The 22,329-nt window shown below is 38.6% G+C and overlaps 1 protein-coding gene across 1 annotated transcript; it reads left to right on the top strand.

Annotated features, from left to right (window-relative positions):
* The first annotated feature begins 2,070 nt into the window (after nt 1–2,070).
* Nucleotides 2,071–20,782, top strand: LOC141437485 (cytochrome P450 9e2-like). The gene is made up of 9 exons (XM_074100894.1): nt 2,071–2,486; nt 2,793–2,944; nt 13,261–13,384; nt 15,170–15,288; nt 15,942–16,120; nt 17,135–17,214; nt 17,303–17,518; nt 17,836–18,084; nt 18,868–20,782. The coding sequence occupies exons 1-9, from the start codon at nt 2,231–2,233 to the stop codon at nt 19,041–19,043; spliced, it is 1,551 nt and encodes a 516-aa protein (XP_073956995.1). The 5' UTR covers nt 2,071–2,230; the 3' UTR covers nt 19,044–20,782.
* Nucleotides 20,783–22,329: the final 1,547 nt, after the last annotated feature.

The raw sequence follows: 22,329 nt of genomic DNA, 5'->3' as shown, positions 1-22,329 counted from the left end.
AGATAATACGAACTCATTTTAGATTAGAATTATCAAGTCGTACAATATTAGGTCGTGCATTATTAGGATGTCCAAATTTTTGCTCGGCCTGTTAATGCTCGACCCAGGACCAAATTAAGTTCGTTCGTTTTTTAGAAAAATATGGCTCTGTCCATTGGAGGAGAATTTTGCCAGTGTCTAGTAGGTTTTGCCATAGGTACTTATACTCTTTGGTTTTGCCGTTGTACGGTAAAAAAAATCTAGAAAGCGAAATATGAGAGGTAATGGTGGATGAACGATGACAGCGCGAATCCCAAATTAAGCTATTTCTACTACATTTATTAATATTCGGTGTGCCTATCAATCGTGACAATCGATTGCTTGCTGTCAAAAGTGTGCTCCGATTATTAGGTCGTACAAAATCAAGTTGTCCCATAGCACCTTGAACATTATCGGTTGGGCTACTATGAAACTCGAAGTTCGTATCGTACCGTCCCTCACGCTCTCGTATTAAATAGTATAAGTGTCAGAGAGACGGCACGACACGAACTTCGAGTTTAGAGTTTCGTAGTAGCCCTGCAGACTTGATCATCGAGTTTTTTTTTGTTGATATGGCATTTGCTGCGACGCACTTTGCCAATGTCACGTCAGATTGCGTGATTTTGATCGATAGATTTCAATCAATGTATTATATATCTCAGAGCAAGAAAACACAGTAGGTGTATAGTCATGTCACACATTAGGCAGCGGCCACGTGAAATCGCTCGACGCTCGTTTTCATCCGTGTCAAATCGGGTCACGTCAACGTGACATTATGACTTCACACATTCACAACATGTTCTCAAACCAGTGTTGCTAATTTATCAGCTTTGTCGCTACAAGTAACGACTTTTGCTTAAGTCTTAGTGACTAAAAAAAAGTTTTGACGACAAAAAGGAAATAGTTCCTTTAGGGGCATACATGTCCAAATGTCAGAAAGTCCAGGTGTCACATTGTCCATGGTCAAAAAATCCATGGTCAAAAAGTCCGAAGGATGAAACATCCTAGTGTCTGAAGGCCTGAATCCCATAATGTCTCATTGTATAAAAATATGACTAATACAACTAAATGATAAATATAACTGAAATAGATTAGAGAGCTAGATTGCTCATCTGCATTATTTCGTCTATTATCCAACACCCTGAGGCCCATTCTCGGTAAGATCCAAATGCATCTATGATGCTTCGTACATGTCGTGTCGAGTCGACGAGAATTGACCAGCTGATCCAGTCATGCAGATGGACTGGGGCCTCATTCTGCACTGTCTCTTTCCATATTGTTATCGTATTGTCTAAGTGGTGGCAGCTTTTATTGACTTGACAGTAAAGGTTGAAGTCGAAAACAGTTCGATTGCAATAGGTGTAAATGAAACCAAAATAGAACGAGACCTCTGGACTTTCGGACATATGGACTATCCGACATTAGGGCATTATAACCTTCGAACTTTTTGACAATGGACAATGTTAAACCTGGACTCTCGGACTTATGGACTATCCGACATTAGGGCATTATAACCTTCGAACTTTTTGACAATGGACAATGTGACACCTGGACTCTCGGACATATGGACTATCCGACATTAAGGCATTATAACCTTCGAACTTTTTGACAATGGACAATGTGACAACTGGACGTTCTGACATTTGGACATGTATGCCCCTAAAGGTTGATCTACCGTCTACGACAAATGGTTGTTTTACTGTATCCTCCAACTATTCAAATAAAAGTAAAAATAAACTCCCAAACCCGCGTCTAATACATAGTTAAAGCTCAAGGCATTCATTTATTTATGCTCTAGCTTTAGCTTTTTAAAAAAAAGCAAATCAAGATATCCAATTTTCTTTTTTTCAGTGAATTCGGAAATCTTCTAATTTGTTGTTTTTTTTTCGTATCCCAACTTTGCAGACCACCAAGTGGCCTTTTGCTTGAGTCTCTCACAGACAAAATCCTGAGTCCGCTCGCTCCTGCCTGGTGGAATTAATTTTAGCGACTTTCTAGCGACTTGATTTTGAGTTTAGTGACTCGAGTTTTTAGGAGTTGGCAACACTGTCACAAACTTTGTTTGTTTGTAGACTGTAGTTGTAGTCACAGATTACAAGAATAGTAGCTAGCTGGTTGTTACTTTGTAGTTTAGCATGTCAATATCATAGTTAATCAGTGAAATAACGAATAATAAATATTTTATGCTGTAAACGGTACCATTTTAGATAAAATGGAGTTAAATACTGGAACGAAAGAGATATTGTGGTTTGTGTTGGAAGAATGGAAGCTTATATTGTTTCTCACAATAATATTTAGTCTTTTTATGTACTACACTAATACGTTTGAATTCTTTGAGAAAAAAGGTGTAAAATTTATGAAGCCACTTCCCGTAGTTGGAAATTTCGGCGCCCGCTTGTTAGCAAAGAAATCATTCCATCAATTTCAATATGATGTGTACCAATTTTTCAAAGGAAGTCCTTATGGAGGTGAGTTCATTTCTTTTTCATTTTAATGATTACTTCAAATCTGGCAGGTTAATTTTAGAACCACTTGCAGCTGTTGAATTGACTTTTAATTGATACCTACATGCTTAGAGCTCCAACCAAAAAAAAAAGGCTTTAACAATGACAATTTGACTATATGTACGAAGTTTTCATCAGCTAAGCAGCTTCTGTTAAAAATGTTTTCCCAAGCTAACTAGGCGTATAATAGGAATAAGTTGCAAAACGAAATTTGGGGCAGATAACAGGTGCCTTCTTGAAAAGTATAAAAAAATATCATTCTTTCTTCAGGTATATTTGAAGGGAGGAGGCCTGTTCTGTATGTGTTTGATACTGAACTCATCAAAGCGGTAACCATAAGAGATTTTGACCATTTTGTTGATCGTAATACATTCAGTACAAATGAACCACGGTACTTGAGCCAGTCTCTACTTAATTTAAAGGTAAGTATTTTTAAAAATATTATTTAAAGTAGTGGTTGGCAACCAGTAGACCTCCTCCTTGTGGCCCGCAACTGTTTTAAAGTCAAAGTGCTAACTTTGACTGAAAGTTATGAACAAAACTCTCACCTCTAAACTCTACTCTGGCCTACCTAGACATACAAATTTTTTCAAGACTTATTTAACATGCAATACTTAGTTTGTTTTGTTTGGTCCAAGCTTAAAGTAGTAATATCACCAATTTCCAGTAAATGGATTGACTTGAAATTTGATAATTATACAATGTGTCTACCTTCTGGACAAAGGTGCATAATAGTACATTGTGTCTTAACCTTTTCGATGTCAACAACATATCGTCGCTCGGCAGGCAAAAGTACTAAAGCGACACTTCGTCAACTTTACAGGAGAGCGATTTAAAGTTTTTTTTTTACGAAAAAAAATCATAACTTTTTAACCAGACAACCAATTTTGAAATTTCCAGGAATATATGACACATAATTTAATAGACTATAATAAGGTTTTAATAATTCATAGCAAAATCTACTGGTTTAGGAGATAAGTGTCGCTTTAGTAAATTGACCCCTAGTCATCGAGCAAATGCAATCAGGCAAAAAGACTAAACGTAAAAATTGACCTCAAACGTCATATTTTCAATTAACTAATGTGATTTTACGTCTCAATAAATTTAGTATGTTTTTACTAACAACACACATTTTTTTTCTTATCAAACTGTTCGTAATGCTGATTTACCAAATCGCAAGGCAAAAAATATTCCAAAGTACCTACTGAACAGAAATTAGATAAATAATATTAATCCTACTAATATTATAAATGCGAAAGTTTGTGAGTGAGTGAGTGAGTGAGTGAGTGAGTGAGTATGTTTGTTACTCTTTCACGCTGAAACGGCTGGACGGATTTGGATGAAATTTGGTATGTAGATAGCTGAACATCTGGAATAAAACATAGGCTACTTTTTATCCCGATATTCCCACGGGATAGGGATAAAATCTCGAAATATCAACCGCTGGGCTTAGAGTCATGAAATTTGATAAGTAGGTAGCTGGACGTTTGAAATAACACATAGGCTACTTTTTATCCCACGGGATAGGGATAAAATCTTGAACTAATAACCGCTGGGCTTAGAGCCCTGAAATTTGGTATGTAGATAGCTGAACATCCTTTCCTTACTATTATAAAGGGGAAAGTGAGTTTGTTTGTTTGTTTGTTTGTTTGTTTGTTACGCTTTCACGCCGTAACTACTGCACCGATTCCTATGAAATTTTGCATACGTCATACTAGAGGTCCAGAATAAATAATAGGATATTTTTTATCCCGAAAAAAATTGCCATTCCCAAGGGATGACCAAAAGTTTGTTTTTGTATTCTAACCGCTGAGCTGACTCTCTACATAGACTATGAATGCACATTACACAAAACGTTTTTTTAATAATGTGTTAAAAAGCATGCTTGCTTGCTTGCTGCACCATTTCTTGCATAATCACATGCTTGCTTACACGATTGCTTCCAAGCTTGCTTGCATGCTTGCTTGCATGCTTGCTTGCATGCTTACTTGCATTGCATGATTGAATGCAGGCTTGAATGCATGCTTACTACTAGCACTATTTCTTGCAAAATTTTATGCTTGCTTGCATGCTTGAGTGCATGCTCGAATGCATGCTTGCTTGCACTATTCCTTGCATAATTACATGCTTGCTTACATGCTCACTTGCATGCTCACTTGCATGCCTGCTTGCATGCCTGCTTGCATATTTGTTTGCCTGCTTGCATGCCTGCTTGCATGCCTGCTTGCATGTTTGTTTGCTTGCTTGCATGCTTGCTTGCTTTCATGCTTGAATGCAGATTTGAATGCATGCTTGCTTGCACCAGAGCTTGCAACATTCCTTACATAATTACATGCTTGCATGCTTGCTTGCACGCTTGCTTGCACGCTTGCTTGCACGCTTGCTTGCACGCTTGCTTGCACGCTTGCTTGCACGCTTGCTTGCACGCTTGCTTGCATGCTTGAATGCATGTTTGCTTGCATGCTTGCTTGCATGCTTGCTTGCATGCTTGAATGCATGCTTGCTTGCATGCTCGAATGCATGCTTACTACTAGCACTATTTCTTGCAAAATTACATGCTTGCTTGCATGCTTGAATGCAGCTTTGAATGCATGCTTGCTTGCACTATTCCTTGCATAACTACATGCTTCCTTACATGCTTACTTGCATGCTTGCTTGCATGCTGACTTGCATGCTTACTTGCACGCTTGCTTGCACTATTCCTTGCATAACTACATGCTTACTTGCATGCTTGCTTGCATGCTGACTTGCATGCTTACTTACACGCTTGCTTGCATGCTTGCTTGCATGCTTGCTTGCATGCTTGCTTGCATGCTTGCTTGCATGCTTGCTTGCATGCTTGCTTGCATGCTTGCTTGCATGCTTGCTTGCATGCTTGCTTGCATGCTTGCTTGCATGCTTGCTTGCATGCTTGAATGCATGGTTGCTTGCATGCTCGAATGCATGTTTACTACTAGCACTATTTCTTGCAAAATTACATGCTTGCTTGCATGCTTGAATGCAGCTTTGAATGCATGCTTGCTTGCATGCTCGAATTCATACTTGCTTGCACTATTCCTTGCATAACTACATGCTTACTTGCATGCTTGCTTGCATGCTTGCTTGCTTTCATGCTTGAATGCAGATTTGAATGCATGCTTGCTTGCACCAGAGCTTGCAACATTCCTTACATAATTACATGCTTGCATGCTTGCTTGCACGCTTGCTTGCACGCTTGCTTGCACGCTTGCTTGCACGCTTGCTTGCACGCTTGCTTGCACGCTTGCTTGCATGCTTGAATGCATGTTTGCTTGCATGCTTGCTTGCATGCTTGAATGCAGCTTTGAATGCATGCTTGCTTGCACTATTCCTTGCATAACTACATGCTTCCTTGATGCTTGCTTCTTTGAAATGTTAATGGGTTAACGCGAGCGAAGCCGCGGGTAAAAGCTAGTTAATTATAATAAATATTAATCATCTATGCTAAAATTTCAATAACTTAACGTTAACTGTTACTAACACTAGACTTTTGTTAATATTATAAGGTCAAGTTAGGTAATATCACAAAGGCACCATCTGATTTCTAACTAATGCTCAAAAGGTTTTTTTTTTCACTATTATTTTTTGAGGTATTTTATTATTATCATGTCCTAGTAGTTGGGTATTATATAACATAGCATGTAATATATACAATAGCAGTATAAGCTATATTAGAACTGTTTACAAAGGATGAATAATAATTAAGTAGAAAACCCTTTTATTTTCATTTAAGCAAATACGCTTAGTGTTTAAGGATGAAATATACGTTACCTTAATTTTTATGTAGTAATAACATAGCATTTCAACAAAAATTTCAGTACAATTTTTTTCTATGTTATACAAATAAATCATTCATTCAACATTATAGTACTTATTAGTACCTAATAAGTAAGAAACCTGAGTAGCGAACTGATGCGTCATGGTTGCTATAGCAACTTTAGATATATTTTTATACATATAACGATTAAGAAATATAATGCACTATTGGTACAACAAAATTTGTTATATTCTCATGATCTAACTATCCGGTATCATGGACTTGTAATATACCAAACTATTAATATACTAAGGGGCTGTTTCACCATCCATTGATTAGTGTTAACTGGCGGTTAGGTGTGATGCCGTCTCTATTTGTTTTGTTCGAATAGACGGAGACGGCATCACATTTAACCGTCGGTTAACGCTAATCAATGGATGGTGAAACAGCCCCTAACAGTAATATGGTATAATGCCAAATGAAACGTCGTGAGACCTTTGCTGAGATTTAAGGACTGCGCTAAGTGAGACATGGCCGTCTTCAAAATTGACCACCTAGACTGAGAAAAGCTGGCGGAAAAATGCACTGATTGGCGCAGACGTGTGTTGGAGGGCCGCAAGTATTGCGATGAAGGCTTGCCTGGCTCAATGCACTTGTTGACAAGAGACAGAAACGACACCAAGGCCGTTCTGCACCAACATCCGCAGACTTCGCTTGTCAGAGATGTGGACGGACATGTCGCTCTCGCATCGGTCTAGTCAGCCACCAAAGACGTTGTGCACAGGCAACACGCCAAAATTCGTCTGGAACAGACGCGTAGGCCTGATTGATGGTATAATGTATGTGATATAACCTATGTTCGATATAACGTTCAGTGGGTATAATGAATTACTGGTATTTATCCAAATATCTTATATCTAGTGAAAGTATATCTAAAGTTGTTATACTGGTCATAACACACCCTGATGGCCATTCGGTTCCACCATGGAGCCGCAGCTGCATTTATGAGGCACACAAACATCGCAGCCCAGGCGGAGAGCTACTGCCACCCGCAATGAGTCGTTGTCCAAGAGTGTTCCCAAATAAGGAACAGGCAACGCCTATAACCACGTTCCCGCTTTGACTTTTGATGCCGACTTCAGCCTGGCCAAACCCACCCCAGTGGTTACACCCATAGGCCGTGCCAGAGCGTCCCTAGCCCCCTCGTCATCCCAAACTCATTGTATCTGCGGAGCCCCGTGCAGTGACGCCAGTCTCATTCGCCTCGCCAGTGCATCATCTACATACGAAATGGTATTGGTAACCTTTATGAGATTTAAAAATTTAAGAGATAAGGCCACCAACTCCATGTGCCGATCCGAGGAACGCTGGCAAGCCCACATCCGCCGCACGCCGCAAACCGAGACCACCGTTACATATGGGCAAGGACGCTTGGACCCATTGCTCATCCGCAAGGGACACGTTCAATACAGTCTCCTTTGTATCTCTCAACGTGACGTCAAAAGAAGAAGTTTTACCCGAACACAACCATTGGAGTGGTTTTCAAAAAATAGGTTACTTTTGGAACCAGGAAGAAAGACCTTAAAGAAGTTAAAGAAGGAGAACAGGCGGGTCAGCAGCAGTAAACCTGTCCCATATTCGCCTTCAGTCCTATACCTCTCAAAGGGGAGGGGGGGAGGGGGGAATAAGGAAAGCCAAGTCCTGCTTTATGACCTTAGGCTCCTTAGGTGCCATCATCTAAATACCAAAAATTAAGAGGTGATTTCAGAAACGAACAGTGCTTCATGAATAGCAAGACTGAAGGTAAGCGGTCCAAGCTGATCTCCCTGATGCGCACCCACCTGCGAAAGAATTTGAGAATCGCCGTAGACAAGGTTAGAAGGAGAATGATAGACCTGGTGTAAAGAAGGTACAGGGTGGGAATGTATTTTTCCACTTCACCCAACAGAACACCCCTCTCGCCAGTATTGGACGCGTTCTTGAGATCCTACTTCAAGACGACACAGTCTGGATTTCCGGGTTCCGTGACGAAAGTGCGTGTTGTGGATCGTGACCTCACACCCCCCTCATTGTGCCAAAACCCAGCTGAAAATGAGCTGGTCGAATTACGTCTAAGCCCACGGGTGACACATTATGGAATGACCCTAGTGCTCGCACCACATCCTCCAAGTTTACCGGCAAGGCTTGAATGGACCGATCCGGCTCCCGATGGAAATTTAACGTGCGGGACGCGGGAGGATGCTTCGTACGCAAGAACACAAGCGTCTCAAGACCCGGAGGTGCTACCGAGTCATCTGATATTAGCACGCGAACGGCCCCCCACACACCGGCCTCATATACTTTGGACTCGATAGTCTTAAGGACAAAATGCGACCTGGAGGAAGCCTGTCCGTCACTATTCAACCAAGTCCCATGTTCAAGTTTGGTCTCAGTTTGCTGCGTGTGGAGAATGTGGGCTTGCCAGTCTTGCTCGCATCAGCACATGGAGTTATTATAGTGGCCTTGTCTCTTAAAATTAAAAATTCTTTTGAAGATGGGGTTACCATTCCGTTTGTGCATGGTGCACTGGCGAGGTGGACGGCTCGACACCTAATAGCGTCGCTGCCTCGGGCTCCGCTGATATAACGAGTTTGGGATGATGTGGGGGCTAGAGACGCTCTGGCACTTGTGGGTGGGTGTGCCACTAGGGTGGATTTAGCCAGGCTGAAGTCGGTATCAAAAATCAAAGCGGGAGCGTGGTTATGGGCTTTGCTTGCTCCTTATTTGGGAATACTTCTGGACAACGACTCATTGTGGGTGGCAGTAGCTCTCCGCCTGGGCTGCGATGTTTGTGTGCCTCATAAATGCATCTGCGGCTCCAAGGTGGAAGCAAATGGCCATCAGGGCTTAAGATGATCGGTATAATAAATAACACATAATTTCACAATATTATGCTATAAGTATTTAGTAGTATAATGTGTAGATATAATTTAGTTTTCTTTATGAAATCGTTGGAGTTGCAATTCTAACCTAACCTAGTTTTCAGGCAGTTTCGTTTCTTGATAGGGTCGCAGTTCTAACCTAACCTACTTTTTGGCATAGTATTACGTATTCCAGATTATACCAATAATTCATTATACCCACTGAAAGTTATATCTACCAATAATATATCTAAAGTTGTTATACCTAGCACCGGTACGCACCCTGGCCATTTCACGCGTTGAGTTCTTGTCGGTGTTCAGGAAAATTTCCGCGCCACTACGCTCTCTTTGACATACTGAAGAGGGCTTTAATATCCGCCAACATCCTCTGCGTTCTGGAGCCTCCGGTCCTCTGTCGAACCGACAGCAAAAGGCCAGATGGCTTAACTTTAGTGCCATGGCAGAACGGGAAGTGTTTGCTGTCGGACGTTACGTGCGTCAGTACTTTCGCCGCCTCGCACCTCAGCTGAACAGTACGCGGCAATCCGCGGTGGATTTTGCGGTCAAAAAACGGGAGAATTATTCGGCACTGAGTAACTATTATTTGTTCCTCTTGCGTTTGAGGCTATTGTTTACATTCGGGAAGTGGGACGTCGAATTACGGAAAGGGGTCTCACACGCTCACGCCCGCGCGGATTCGTACCCTGGTGGCCTGGTGCAAAGATTGTCTATCGCCATTCAACGTGGTAATGCGGCCAGTTTGATGGCTACCTTTGCGCCAGGGACAACTCGAGGGGGCCTTCTGACTAAACTTAAGCTATTTATGTAACATTAATAAAACAAATTAAACTTCTTACTCTAAATTTCAAATACTTAGGGCCGAACATCATCTTTATTCGATGCAAACAGAACCGTATCGATCAAATTATAATTATAAAATTTTGAAATAGATTTTACTATTGAGGTTGCCTGGTAGAGATCCCTTAAAGGGATAAGTCCGCCTTTGTACAAGTATCTCAAAATTTTGTCAATTGTGTTGTGTTTCTTTTCTTTTGTACAATAAAGAGTTTACATACATACATACTATTTTCTTTTATCCTTTGGCAACATAAAAAGAACTTTAAGTTTTAAGGAATAATAATAATAAAGTTATAAATCTTAAGAAAATATGATGTTTCTATATACCAAACATCGAATTGCAATGATATTTTACTACGTATATATACTAAACGCTTTTTTAATACACGATAAAGGTCAAGAGTAATGACTAATTTCACCAAATCTATAATATTTCGTGAAGTTTTTTTGCTAATCCTATTTGAATGTATGCTTTTGTATATGTTAAAATGGCTAAAATGCCAAACGTATGTTTTAGTTTTTAAGAACAAATAGCTAAATTCTTATAAATGAATTCTTATCAATACAACCAAACGACTAAAGGTGTATAAAACTTCAACTCGGGGAGGGCATAATTACTAAAGTGACAAAGGTATTTTCTTTTTTTTTTGCACAAAATACTAAACGTCCAACATTTGTAAACTAGAAAAATGGCAAAAGACTGAACGACAGTAAATCGAAAAATGGCAAAAAGGTAACAGTACTAAAATGAAAATAATGAAAGTGATGCTGCATTAAGTGATTTGCTTCCCAAATTTAAGCGTTTTTTGAAAGACTAAAGCGCCAAAAAAAAGTTAAATTTTGCTCCAATCACTTTGAAACCTAGACAGTTTGATGCAGAAAAATTCGCTGATTCTGGTGATATGCATAACTCATTTTAGCCCAAAGTGTCGCTTTAGTACTTTTGCCTGCCGAGCGACGATATATATGCACCGCAGGTTCCATGCCATCAACCTATATAAACGTCCAATACTTCAGTGCAAAAGCAACCTTCATTCGGAATGTGTTAAGGTTAAATTTTAGGCATTGCAATATAGAAGTTGTGATGTCTTTTGTATTTGACTTGGTGGCAAAAAGGTTAAGGGCAGTAAATAAGGAATTACAAACGAGAGTCTATTAGAAGCCTGAAGGCTTTAATGAGTCGAGGTATGTAATTTCAGTACCGCTTGTGCAACATACAATGTTTTTCATCATAATTACTATTTAGTATAGTACATTGTGTCTTAAGGGTGGCAAATAAGGAATTACAAACGAGTGTCTATTAGAAGCTCAATGTCGAAGACTGAGGGCTTTAATGAGCCTGGGCGGTGTTAATCCAGTTTGTTCCTGTAATCTTTATTATGTCATCACCTGGGTGGTGTTAATCCAGTTTGTTCCTGTAATCTTTATTATGTCATCACCTGGGTGGTGTTAATCCAGTTTGTTCCTGTAATCTTTATTATGTCATCACCTGGGTGGTGTTAATCCAGTTTGTTCCTGTAATCTTTATTATGTCATCACCTGGGCGGTGTTAATCCAGTTTGTTCCTGTAATGTTTATTATGTCATCAGCCCATCGCTGCTTTGCTCTTCCTTTCGATCATTTACAAACTGGTCCAGCCCATTTTGTAGATTCCACCTTCTTTCATTTAATCTAGCAATGTGGCCTGCCCATCTCCATTTTAGACATAAAGCATGTTGTAGAGCATCAGTAATATTAGTTCTTCTTCGTAATTCTTCATTTCTGGTTTTTTGTATTTTCTTTAGCTGTAAGATACTTCTTTCCATGGAGCGTTGACAAGTTGCTAATTTAGTTTTAATTTTTTTGGTGTAAGACCATGTTTGACTTCCGTATGTCAAGCATGCAAGAATTTAGGTGTCCATTATTATTCTTTTAAGTTTTAGATGGTAGTCACCTTTCAGTATTTCTTTCTGGTTCCAAAACTTTTTCCAGGCGCTGCTGATCCTTCTGTCTACTTCCTCTTCGTTACTTTTCTTACTGAAAGACATTCTTTTCTTCACGGTAGATATAGCCATTTACATAATCAATAGGGCTACCTGACACTTGTATTGTTTTCCTGTCATGGTTTGTCATTATTTTTGTTTTGCTAGAATTCATGTGTAGCCCTATTTTCTTACTTTCCCTGTCTAAGGATTCAAGCATATTTTCTAGCTCAGTTGATGATTTGGCAAACAGCACAATGTCATCTGCAAATTTGAGGTGGTTTAGATGACGGCCTCTTATCATAATGCCTTTATTTACCCAATCAATGTCTTTAAATATTTCTTCCAACACAGCAATAAACAGCTTAGGTGACAGGGGGTCACCCTGTCAGGCCCCTCTTTCTATCGGTATAACTTCTCCTTTGCTTTCGAGTCTTACTCTGCTTTTGCTTTGAATATATATATTTGTAAAAGAAAAACTAATATTAATTCAAAAATTCCCGATACCGCTGGCTGCGCTCTTCGCAGAGCGCGCGCAGCTGTATTATAATTTTCATCACACTTGCTCGTAAACAGTGTTGAAACATGCAGACTACCAAGGTTGCAACCCCCCAAATAAAACCCTCGACCTTAATGTGCTTGTCATGAAACCCGTGGTCAGTATATGAGTCGTTGCCCGTACTAATTTTCTTGTCATGAAGCCCAAGGTCGGTAAATGAGTTTGTTACTGCATGGCGTGCAGGAGCGCGGCGCGCGCACGTGCACATGCTGTGGGGGAAGGGGGGCGCGGAGCTGGCGCTGCCAAGAGCGTATTCAGCGGTATCGGCAATTATTGAAAAAAAATTAGTTTTTCTTTTTACAAATATACAATTTTACTCGCAAATGTGATGAAAAACATTGTATGTCGCACGGGCGGTACTAGAATTACGAACATCGACTCATTAAAGCCTTCAGGCTTCTAATAGACTCGTTCGTAATTCCTTATTTACCTACCATGTACTATTACCGACGTTGGGTTTCATGACAAGAAAATTAGTACGCGCAATGACTCATTTACCGAACTTGGGTTTTATGAGAAGAAAAAAAGGTCAAGGGGTTTTATTTGGGGGATTGCAACCAAGGTAGCCTGCATGTTACGACACTGTTTACGTGCGAGTGTGATGAACAAATAAACTAGATCTGCATAATGGGAATAACAAGGGGAAAAAAAACTTATAGTGACTATTATTCTTGCCCTTTTGCAGGGTTCAGAATGGAAAGGAGTTCGCAGCAAATTAACACCAGCATTTAGTTCGGCTCGCTTAAAAAACATGTTACCTATGATTGAAGTGTGCTCTCAACAAATGGTGGAATTTTTGAGGCAATATGGTATAAATAGTTTAGTTTTTATGACTTGTATTGTAGATAGTTAAATGGGTGGATCAACTATCCATCCCAGCCTATATACGTCCCACTGCTGGGCACAGGCCTCCTTTCAGAACAAGATGGCTTGGGCCATTGGGAGCAACTATATCTTGTTGTTATTCTGTCCCGTCAGCCAGGGGACAAAAGTAGTATAGTTTAATAGAAGAAATGTATTACATTATAATAACATGCTTATTAGATGACCAATTATAGAAGGGGCTTAAAACTACGACAAAAATTCATGTTTGATAAATTATAATCCTATAAACTTAGTTTAAAGAGTGACTCAGGAGACTGTAACTATAGCAACAAGTGACAGGAAGAAGTTGATCAACCCAAATATACAACAATATACTAGTATTTTGCAGATCATAAATATCCAAAAGGCTCTAAAGCATTTAAAGTACTTACATTGCAATTAAGAGCCCGTTCCCACTTATTGGGTGTTGGTTCCGTTTCGTGTTGGATGTTGGTCATTTCTATAGAAAATCGGTGTTGGTTAGGTGTAAATAATAGTACATTACTGCAGAGGCCATGAAGTAAGGTATTGATGGACGAGTTCGGGGTAGACGGCCGAGTCGTAGACGAGGCCGATAAAAACGAGTCCAGCAATCCCTGTTCTGGCCGAGGCTTGTATAGTGCTTTTCCTCAAACCAATGTGAGGAAATATTTCATCCATCCATCCACCATCCATCCATCCATCCATCCTCCCGTCCCGTCTGGCCGTCCGCCATCCGTCCGTCCGTCCATCAGTCCGTCCGTCCGTCGTCCATCCATCCGTCCTTCCATCCGTCCATCCATTCCATCCATCCATCCGTCCGTCCTTCCGTCCATCCGTCCGTCCGTCACAGTCCGTCCGTCCGTCTTGCCGTCATTCCGTCCGTCCGTCCATCAGTCCGTCCGTCGTCCGTCCATCCATCCGTCCTTCCATCCGGGTCCTCATCCATCCATCATCCGTCGTCCTTCCCGTCCATCCATCCGTCCTTCCATCCGTCCATCCATCCATCATCCATCCATGCCATCCACCGTCCATCCTTGTTCATCCTTCCGTCCATCCATCCATCCGTCCATCCATCCATCCATCCATCCATCCATCCATCCATCCATCCATCCATCCATCCATCCTCCATTCCGTCCGTCCGTCCATCAGTCCGTCCGTCCTTCCGTCCGTCCATCCATCCGTCCTTCCATCCGTCCATCCATCCGTCCATCCATCCGTCCATCCATCCATCCATCCGTCCGTCCGTCCGTCCGTCTGTCCTTTCGTCCATCCGTCCGTCCGTCCATCCATCCGTCCATCCATCCATCCGTCCGTCGTCCGTCGGCATCGCATCGCATCGCAATCGCAAAATGCTTACAGAGTAGTGGTGGTTGGCTGTTGTAATTTTCTTCTGTCAGTTAATGTTAGTAAGCAAATTTAAAAATTAGAGCACGGCAATATGGATTTTCAAATAAATACTTCATGGCTCTAAAGTTATGTACGGGAGGTGGTAAGCAGCCATAAATGAGAAACTTCATGTCTCTATTTCGTGATATTAACGCATACATTTCCGAGCATGTTTGAGAAAATAAATGTTATGCCACTGGAACATCCGATTAAAATCCGGAACCGATATCCGACAAGTGGAAACCAGCTCTAAGTGCTATAAATGATTTAAATACTTTCATGCAATATGATGTAAGTTTCACTAAATATCTTTGCTCCCTAAAGAAATGAATGGAAAATTAAATCACTTGCTTTGTCTATAGATGGTAAAGATGTTGAAATGAAAGACACCATGGGACATTTTACACTAGAAGTCATAGGTGCATGTGCATTTGGAATTAAATGTGATGCACTGACTGATGAAAATGCCAATTTTATAAAGGTAAGCAAGTAGTATCTTCTAATCATTTATATTTTTATCATAGTAATAAATAAATAAATAAATATCATGGGACACTTGACACCAATTGACCTAGTCCCAAACTAAGCAAAGCTTGTACTATACTATGGGTACTAGAGTACTATTATATATTCTGTGGTACTAGGCAACGGATAAACATACTTATATAGATAAATACATACATAAAACAAATTTTAAACATCCAAGACCCGAGAACAAACATTCATATTGTTCATACAAATATCTGCCCGGCCGGGAATCGAACCCGGGACCTTAAGCTTCGTAGTCAGGTTCTCTAACCACTTGGCCATCCGGTCGTCTAATACTTTCTATGTTTTGTTATTTATAAAAAAGTATAAAAGTAAATGATAGATGAGTTCGTGTGATTTCTGTGTGTTCTGTGTGGAGGTGGAGGAACTGCATGAACACGCATATTTTGCATAAACGTAGCTTTCACAAGGTCGCGGGTGAGCAAAGAAATTCTTTTAGTTCATCAATCAAAATTGATATGGAATATCTGCCGCATACACGTATTAGTACGAAAACTTATATGTATCACGCGTGGCCTGACCCGCACTTAACCGGTTTTTTATTGGTAATCTTTATTAAGTATAATGATTTTCATTAATTTACAGGTTGCAGAAAGATTTAATTACATGTCAAAGTCTAAAAGAGCACTTATATTTTTCTTGTTAGTATTTGCACCCAAAATGTTCAAGTACTTAAACATTTCATTTATGAATGCAGAGAGCACTAATGAACTAGTAAGAATACTGAAAGCTGCTAAAAAAGAAAGAAGATCCGGAGATAAAAGGTAATTTAGCTTTATGAACAGTGTATTCATTTCACAACATAGGTAGGTACCTAAATTGTGATTGCAATTCATATCATAATCAAACTTATGTTAGTTTGTCCAGGTTTACTTTAAGTTTTATCTTATCTTGAACTAATGTATGACTTGGGACTTAGTTAACTAGGACAAATAGGACAATGCACCGCTTTTGCATAATCCTAGTAATTTTAGTATTGTATTGTTATAGTTACCTTATCAAGTTATCATATTATTATTATGCCTGATGTATGTGCAAATAAATATGTATTTATATTTATGTGCCTGCTTGAGGCTGGCTTGGTATTATGCTTGATCAAATTCTTAATGCTAATGATCGGGTTGGTGTTTTCTTATTATTTCGTTAACAGTTATACTGTAGTCAGTATATATTATTATGTATAGTACAGAAAAATACTCCTTTTGCCCATAAGTTATATACAGGAGTGTTTGGTAGCTACGTGCAAAGCTTTTAAGGGGTGATAGCCGAGGTATTTTTGATTTTTAGCCATATATGTCTTAGCCGAAATTTGATATTTTTTTTAGGGTTCCGGAGCCAAAATGGCAAAAACGGAACCCTTATAGTTTCGCCATGTCTGTCTGTCTGTCTATCCGTCCCGTCCGCGGCTTTGCTCAGGGACTATCAATGCTAGAAAGCTGAAATTTTGCACGGATATATATTTAAACTATGCCGACAAAATGGTACACATTAAAAATATATTTTTTAGGGTACTTCCCATAGACGTACAGTGGGGCGATTTTTTTTTCTCATCCATCAAGTGGCAAGAAAGACACATTCGTGACTATCAAATTTCGGCTAAGACATATGGCTAAAAATGTTCAAAAATACCTCGGTTATCACCACCTTAAGGCTTTACGAAACACCCTGTATAATACTTATAATAACTAATACTTCTTTGGGTTATAGGTAGATAGTACATTTTTTAACAATCTCCATAAACCGAAAACTCCACAAACCTATCTTATTGTTTCTTGCAGAAGGAATGACTTTTTGCAACTTCTCATTGATGCAGCTCAAAATGATAATGATTATTCAGAAAGTATTCAATCTCAAACATGTAAGTTTCACATTTAAATTCAACAATTATAAAAATTTTCTCACTATACATAAGCATATAATTTATGTGTTATTTAAAATCTTTTCAGTATTAGATGACGACACGATCGACGCACAGTCTCTACTTTTCCTAATAGCAGGCTATGAGACATCAAGCACATTGCTGTCATTTGCTATCCACATACTAGCAACTAAGCCCGAAATACAAGAAAAACTTCGCACGCATGTCCAAGAGTTAACTGATGGCAAAGAAATGTCTTATGAACTTTTGTCGCAACTGACTTACTTAGAAGGATTTCTACTAGGTAGCTAATTGAAATCATTATTCTAAAAGCTTTACTGCAGTATGGCTACTTTAAAATATTTGCTGTTCATCGTATTACTAAAAACACCGAATCATTCGTAACCCTTACTAAGGTCGTGTGTTATTATTTTACCAAATTATTTTTTCGTAATTCCTCTGACTAATTAAACATTGCGCTTGTATTTTGAATCCTATAGTAAATAAATTGGGATTGTGGTATTGGAACACAGCTACAGTTATTCGCGTGTTCGCGCTCGAAATACATTTACCGAAGTGAGACGAAGATGGAATAATCATTATGAAAATTTAAAATTCCAGAAGTATTACGCTTGTACCCCCCAGTAGCTCGGGTTGACAGAGTGTGTACTAAAACATACATCTTGCCTGGAACATCGGTGCAAATTGACATCGGAGATGTGGTTGCCATTCCGATTTATGGAATCCAAAAAGACCCCGATATTTATCCTCAACCTGAGGAGTTTATTCCAGAGAGATTTATTGGTGAGAAGAAAAACAGACCTTCTCATTTGTTCCTAGCTTTTGGCGCTGGACCCAGGAACTGTATTGGTAAGTCTTTGAATTTAATTTAGCAATATTTTATTTCTCCAAACCATTTTGTCGTTCCGGTTGTTTGTTTGGTGTGGCTACTACAACTAGTTTCCGAATATACCGAATATTCCGAATATAGTTGAGTTCATTCTTCTCAGTTTTCCGACTAGATTGACATATAAGTGCTCGTTGTAGCCTAAATTGAATAAAGATATTTTGACTTTTGACTTTTGACTTTATACATTATTCATTCGACTATTGCATATAATATGTACATGCTGCAGATTTTCAATTTCAACGACCGCGTAATGCTGTCACCTAACCTCACCACTAAGGTCAAGGCCCGTCTGGAATGAGCATTTTAACTGTTGTCTGAACTCAATATTTGACTGATAGAAATGTTCAACTGTTTTATAATTATACTTTATTCCGTTATTCCCAAGTAGCCAGGGGGAAGCAGGGAGGGGCAATTGCCCCCCCCCCCCTCCTTAGAGATTCTAAAAAAGTTGCCAAATGTGTGCCCTGGGCCATCGGCTGGCGACGCCCTTGGTTATTCCCCTTTTATTGCGCATTTCAGGTGCTTATTTTGAATCATCAAGTCACGAATCATTATTTTTAACGACATAGAATTCACGTATTTTTAGCACAAAAGTTTTGTTGCGTCAGATACAGAACAGGTTTATTTGGGATTTGAAAGTCATTTATTTGCTTGCATACATTTGAATATTTTTTATAAACTTTGGTCATAGTTAATCTTTACATTGTTTTTTATGATTTTCAATTTAATTTAATCGATTTCAGGTCTACGATTTGCCATGTATTCAGCCAAACTGTCAATGGTTACGCTTTTGAAGAATTTCAAGTTTTCTGTTTGTCCAAAAACCGAAGATCCCATACAATTTGAAAAGCGGGGTTTCTTGCTTAAAGCTGAAAAAGGTCTATGGGTCCGCATCGATTCACTTACATCCATTGTATAAAAAAACTGGCAGTAACTTTGGATATGACGGTTAGCCAAAGCCAATTATTTTGTTATTATTTGCTACTCAATCCAAAATAAGATGTACTAATCTTGGATTATGTAGTCAAAGATTGTAATCATATGTATTGCTTGCTTTGCTATATATTGCCCCGACGCAAAAAGAGGGGTGTTATAAGTTTGACCGCTATGTGTGTCTGTGTGTGTGTCTGTCTATCTGTGGCACCGTAGCTCCTAAATCCAGATTTTTTAAATTGAAAGCAGGTTTTCTAGCGATGGTTCTTAGACATGTTTTATCAAAATCGGTTCAGCCGTTATTGAGGCATTGAACATTAAAGTGACAAAGTCGGGGGTTCTCCAACTTTTTGTTGGTTAGGTTATATGAAATGCACATTAATCTTGCCAAGACAATGCACGCTTATTGTGTTATGTAAATATTAATGTGATTTGTTTTATTATTTTTTATAACCCACGGAGACTTGCAAAGTTAATATTAAGTTAATTCGAATTATAAATATCAAAATCAGTTCAGCTACTACTGTCGACATGGGACTGTCGAAATAACACTTAGGAGTCGAAGACTGGATAGTGTCATTTCAGGAGCAACAGTTGCTTACCCAAAACAAGCTCCGGAATCTGTACACAAGCTCTTGCTTGACAAAAGCACAGAACAGATAATAGTACGGTCAAGGACGTTAATTGATGAGCCACCAATGCCACCATGGAACCATTTCACAGTAAACGTCATAGTGACATCGCATTAATTAACAATGAAAATCGGAATGACTTTTCCTTTGAAAAGGTTCCATTGTGGCTCATAAATTAAAGTCCATGAGTGTACAAAAGCTTAAAAAGTTTAAGTTGCTTAGATTAATCAGTTTTCTTAAACAGGCACATTGATTTCAACTATGATTGCGAATGGATCAACCGATTTTGATATAATTGTCATTGTCTATGAGAATTATTGTCATATAAATTATTTCCTCCTTATTTCTTAAATAGGTTAAAAATAAGACAGCAATATTCTGTTCAAATAGCTACATTTATTATTTATTACCTTATAATCAATTTGTCCAGTCACAAATCTGTTAATTTGCATCAAATGTTTCCTTTTTGATGAACTTTGCTATAAAGAATCCTATCGAGTCCCTGTAGATAGGATGTTTCGTAAGCCTTATATGGTCTTCTTTTGGACCGAACCTCTGTAGCATACCTCTGTAAGAAGTAATATAATAACTGCTTTGAAATGTGACAATCTTAAGTATTACATTGCTGCTTTAGCGATTTACTGCCACAGTCAGAGACATCTATTTTATTAGTGTTTAACAGTACATATCTTATATGCATATACACTTGTGAAGATTCCTAGAACAAAAATAAATTGGCTTGTAGGAAATTACTGCAAATCGATGTCTCCGAGTGTCGGTTGTTTAGTACAAAGTAATAATAATAAATTAATAAAAGTGAGTATACTTGTTTATTTCACTTTTGTTTTATCTTTTTAAGATCAAACAAGCTGAGGTATGTGGTGCATAGGAGAAATTTGTGTCTGTATCACTGTCCAGTGGTGGTGTAGTGGTATAGCACGTGGCACGGAATGCCGAGGACCTGGGTTCGATTCCCAGAGCTGGTCTTATTTTTCTGGTTTTTCTATGCATCTATATCTCAGTTTGTATTTTCGATATTTTATCTTTTTTGTTTTATACCGAACATAGAAGTACATTAATTAATGAAATATTACAGTGCAAAATTGTACCTTCCATTAAATTTAAGTACCTAATAGTGGAATAGGTGTTTTTTTTTTCATGTTTATGACTCATGTCATGACAAAGGCGTTTATTTAAATACGGTACTATTCAATGGAAAAAATCAATTGTGTAAACAAATGTGGTGACTGACATTGACACTTGACTGACGACTGGCTGACTGACTGACTGACGTTGGCTCTAGTGATGTGAAAGCTCTTTAAGATACTTCAATCAGCAGTAAATAATTATTTTGAATTTACTCATATTTCATTATTTAATGTAATCCCTAAGTTTAATTTTTAAAAATGGCGAATCACGTATTCTCTTAGTCCTGTTCAAGAGTCATTCACAATGTTTCCATGTCCCTTTTAACTTAAATGTTTAAATAGCATTTTCAAAGTTTTAGAATTATATCTTCAAATATATACCTAACGTTTCTTCCATACAAACTTACACTTTCATGTTCAAAACTTACACTCCCCTTTATACCCCTTTAAGGGTAGAATTTTTAAAATGGTGAAACATGTACATCCACTTATATTTTTTGACGTATATTTTCCCCAAGGTTTATGATGGAGTATTTTAGAATTGAAAGGGTCAGTTAAAATATGGATTAATTTAGATTTTTTTTGCTGCTTAAGTAGCGTAGTAGAAAAGCCAACCTGAGATATGTGTGCATAGGAGAAATTTGTATCTTGACTCCTGTCCAACGGTGGTGTAGGGGTTATAGTACGCAGTACGGATTGCTGAGGACCTAGGTTCGATTCCCAGCGCTGGTCTCTTTTTTCTGGTTTTTCTGTGCATCCATGTCTCAGTTTGTATTTTTCGATATAATTTAGAAGAGGCATTTTTAAATTACATAAGACAGGGAAATGAGAGTAGACACAGGGAAGTGATTCAAAATGATTTTTTGGTCAACAATGGACTCCACAGTAAAGTATGATACTAGTAAATAGAAATGTACATAATTTCTACTAAAATACTATTTTATCGTCCAACTAGTTTTTACCCGCGGCTTCGCACACGTAAATCATTAGGTCCAGCAGCTGAAATACCGGGATTTTTAAAAATTGCCGTGGGAATTCCCGAAAATTAAATCGTTGTTTTCATTGACATTACATTAAAAACAATCATGGTCAAATTCATGACTCTAAGCCCAGCGGTTATTAGGTCGAAAGTTATCCCTATCTCGTGGAATATCGAAATAAAAAGTAGGCTATGTTTTATTCCAGATGTCAAACTATCTACATACCAATTTTCATGACTCTAAGCTGAGCGGGTTTTATTTCAAGATTTTATCCCTATCCATGGGAATATCGGGATAAAAAGTATCCTATGTTATAATCCAGGTTATCTAACTTTTCGCCAAATTTCATCCAATCCGTCAGCCGTTCAGCGTGAAGAAGTAACAAACATATTCACTCACTCACTCACAAACTTTCACATTATAATATTAGTAGGATATAGTAGGAAGTAGGATAGTAGGATAGGATTAGAAACCTTTATAAACCTTCATTAAATAGTGTAACTTAACACAAA

Source organism: Choristoneura fumiferana, chromosome 17 (genome assembly GCF_025370935.1).
Source record: "Choristoneura fumiferana chromosome 17, NRCan_CFum_1, whole genome shotgun sequence".
Taxonomy (NCBI): Eukaryota; Metazoa; Arthropoda; class Insecta; order Lepidoptera; family Tortricidae; genus Choristoneura; species Choristoneura fumiferana.
Note: the sequence above shows the minus strand (reverse complement) of the source record. Positions and strands in the feature narration are given on the sequence as shown.

What these genes read in the sequence shown, in the direction of transcription:
- LOC141437485 (XM_074100894.1), top strand. Translation starts at nt 2,231, where the DNA reads ATGGAGTTAAATACTGGAACGAAAGAGATATTGTGGTTTGTGTTGGAA. An exon ending in AGTCTCTACTTAATTTAAAG is followed by an intron (nt 2,945 to 13,260) that starts GTAAGTATTTTT and finishes GCCCTTTTGCAG; the next exon opens with GGTTCAGAATGGAAAGGAGT. An exon ending in TGGACCCAGGAACTGTATTG is followed by an intron (nt 18,085 to 18,867) that starts GTAAGTCTTTGA and finishes AATCGATTTCAG; the next exon opens with GTCTACGATTTGCCATGTAT.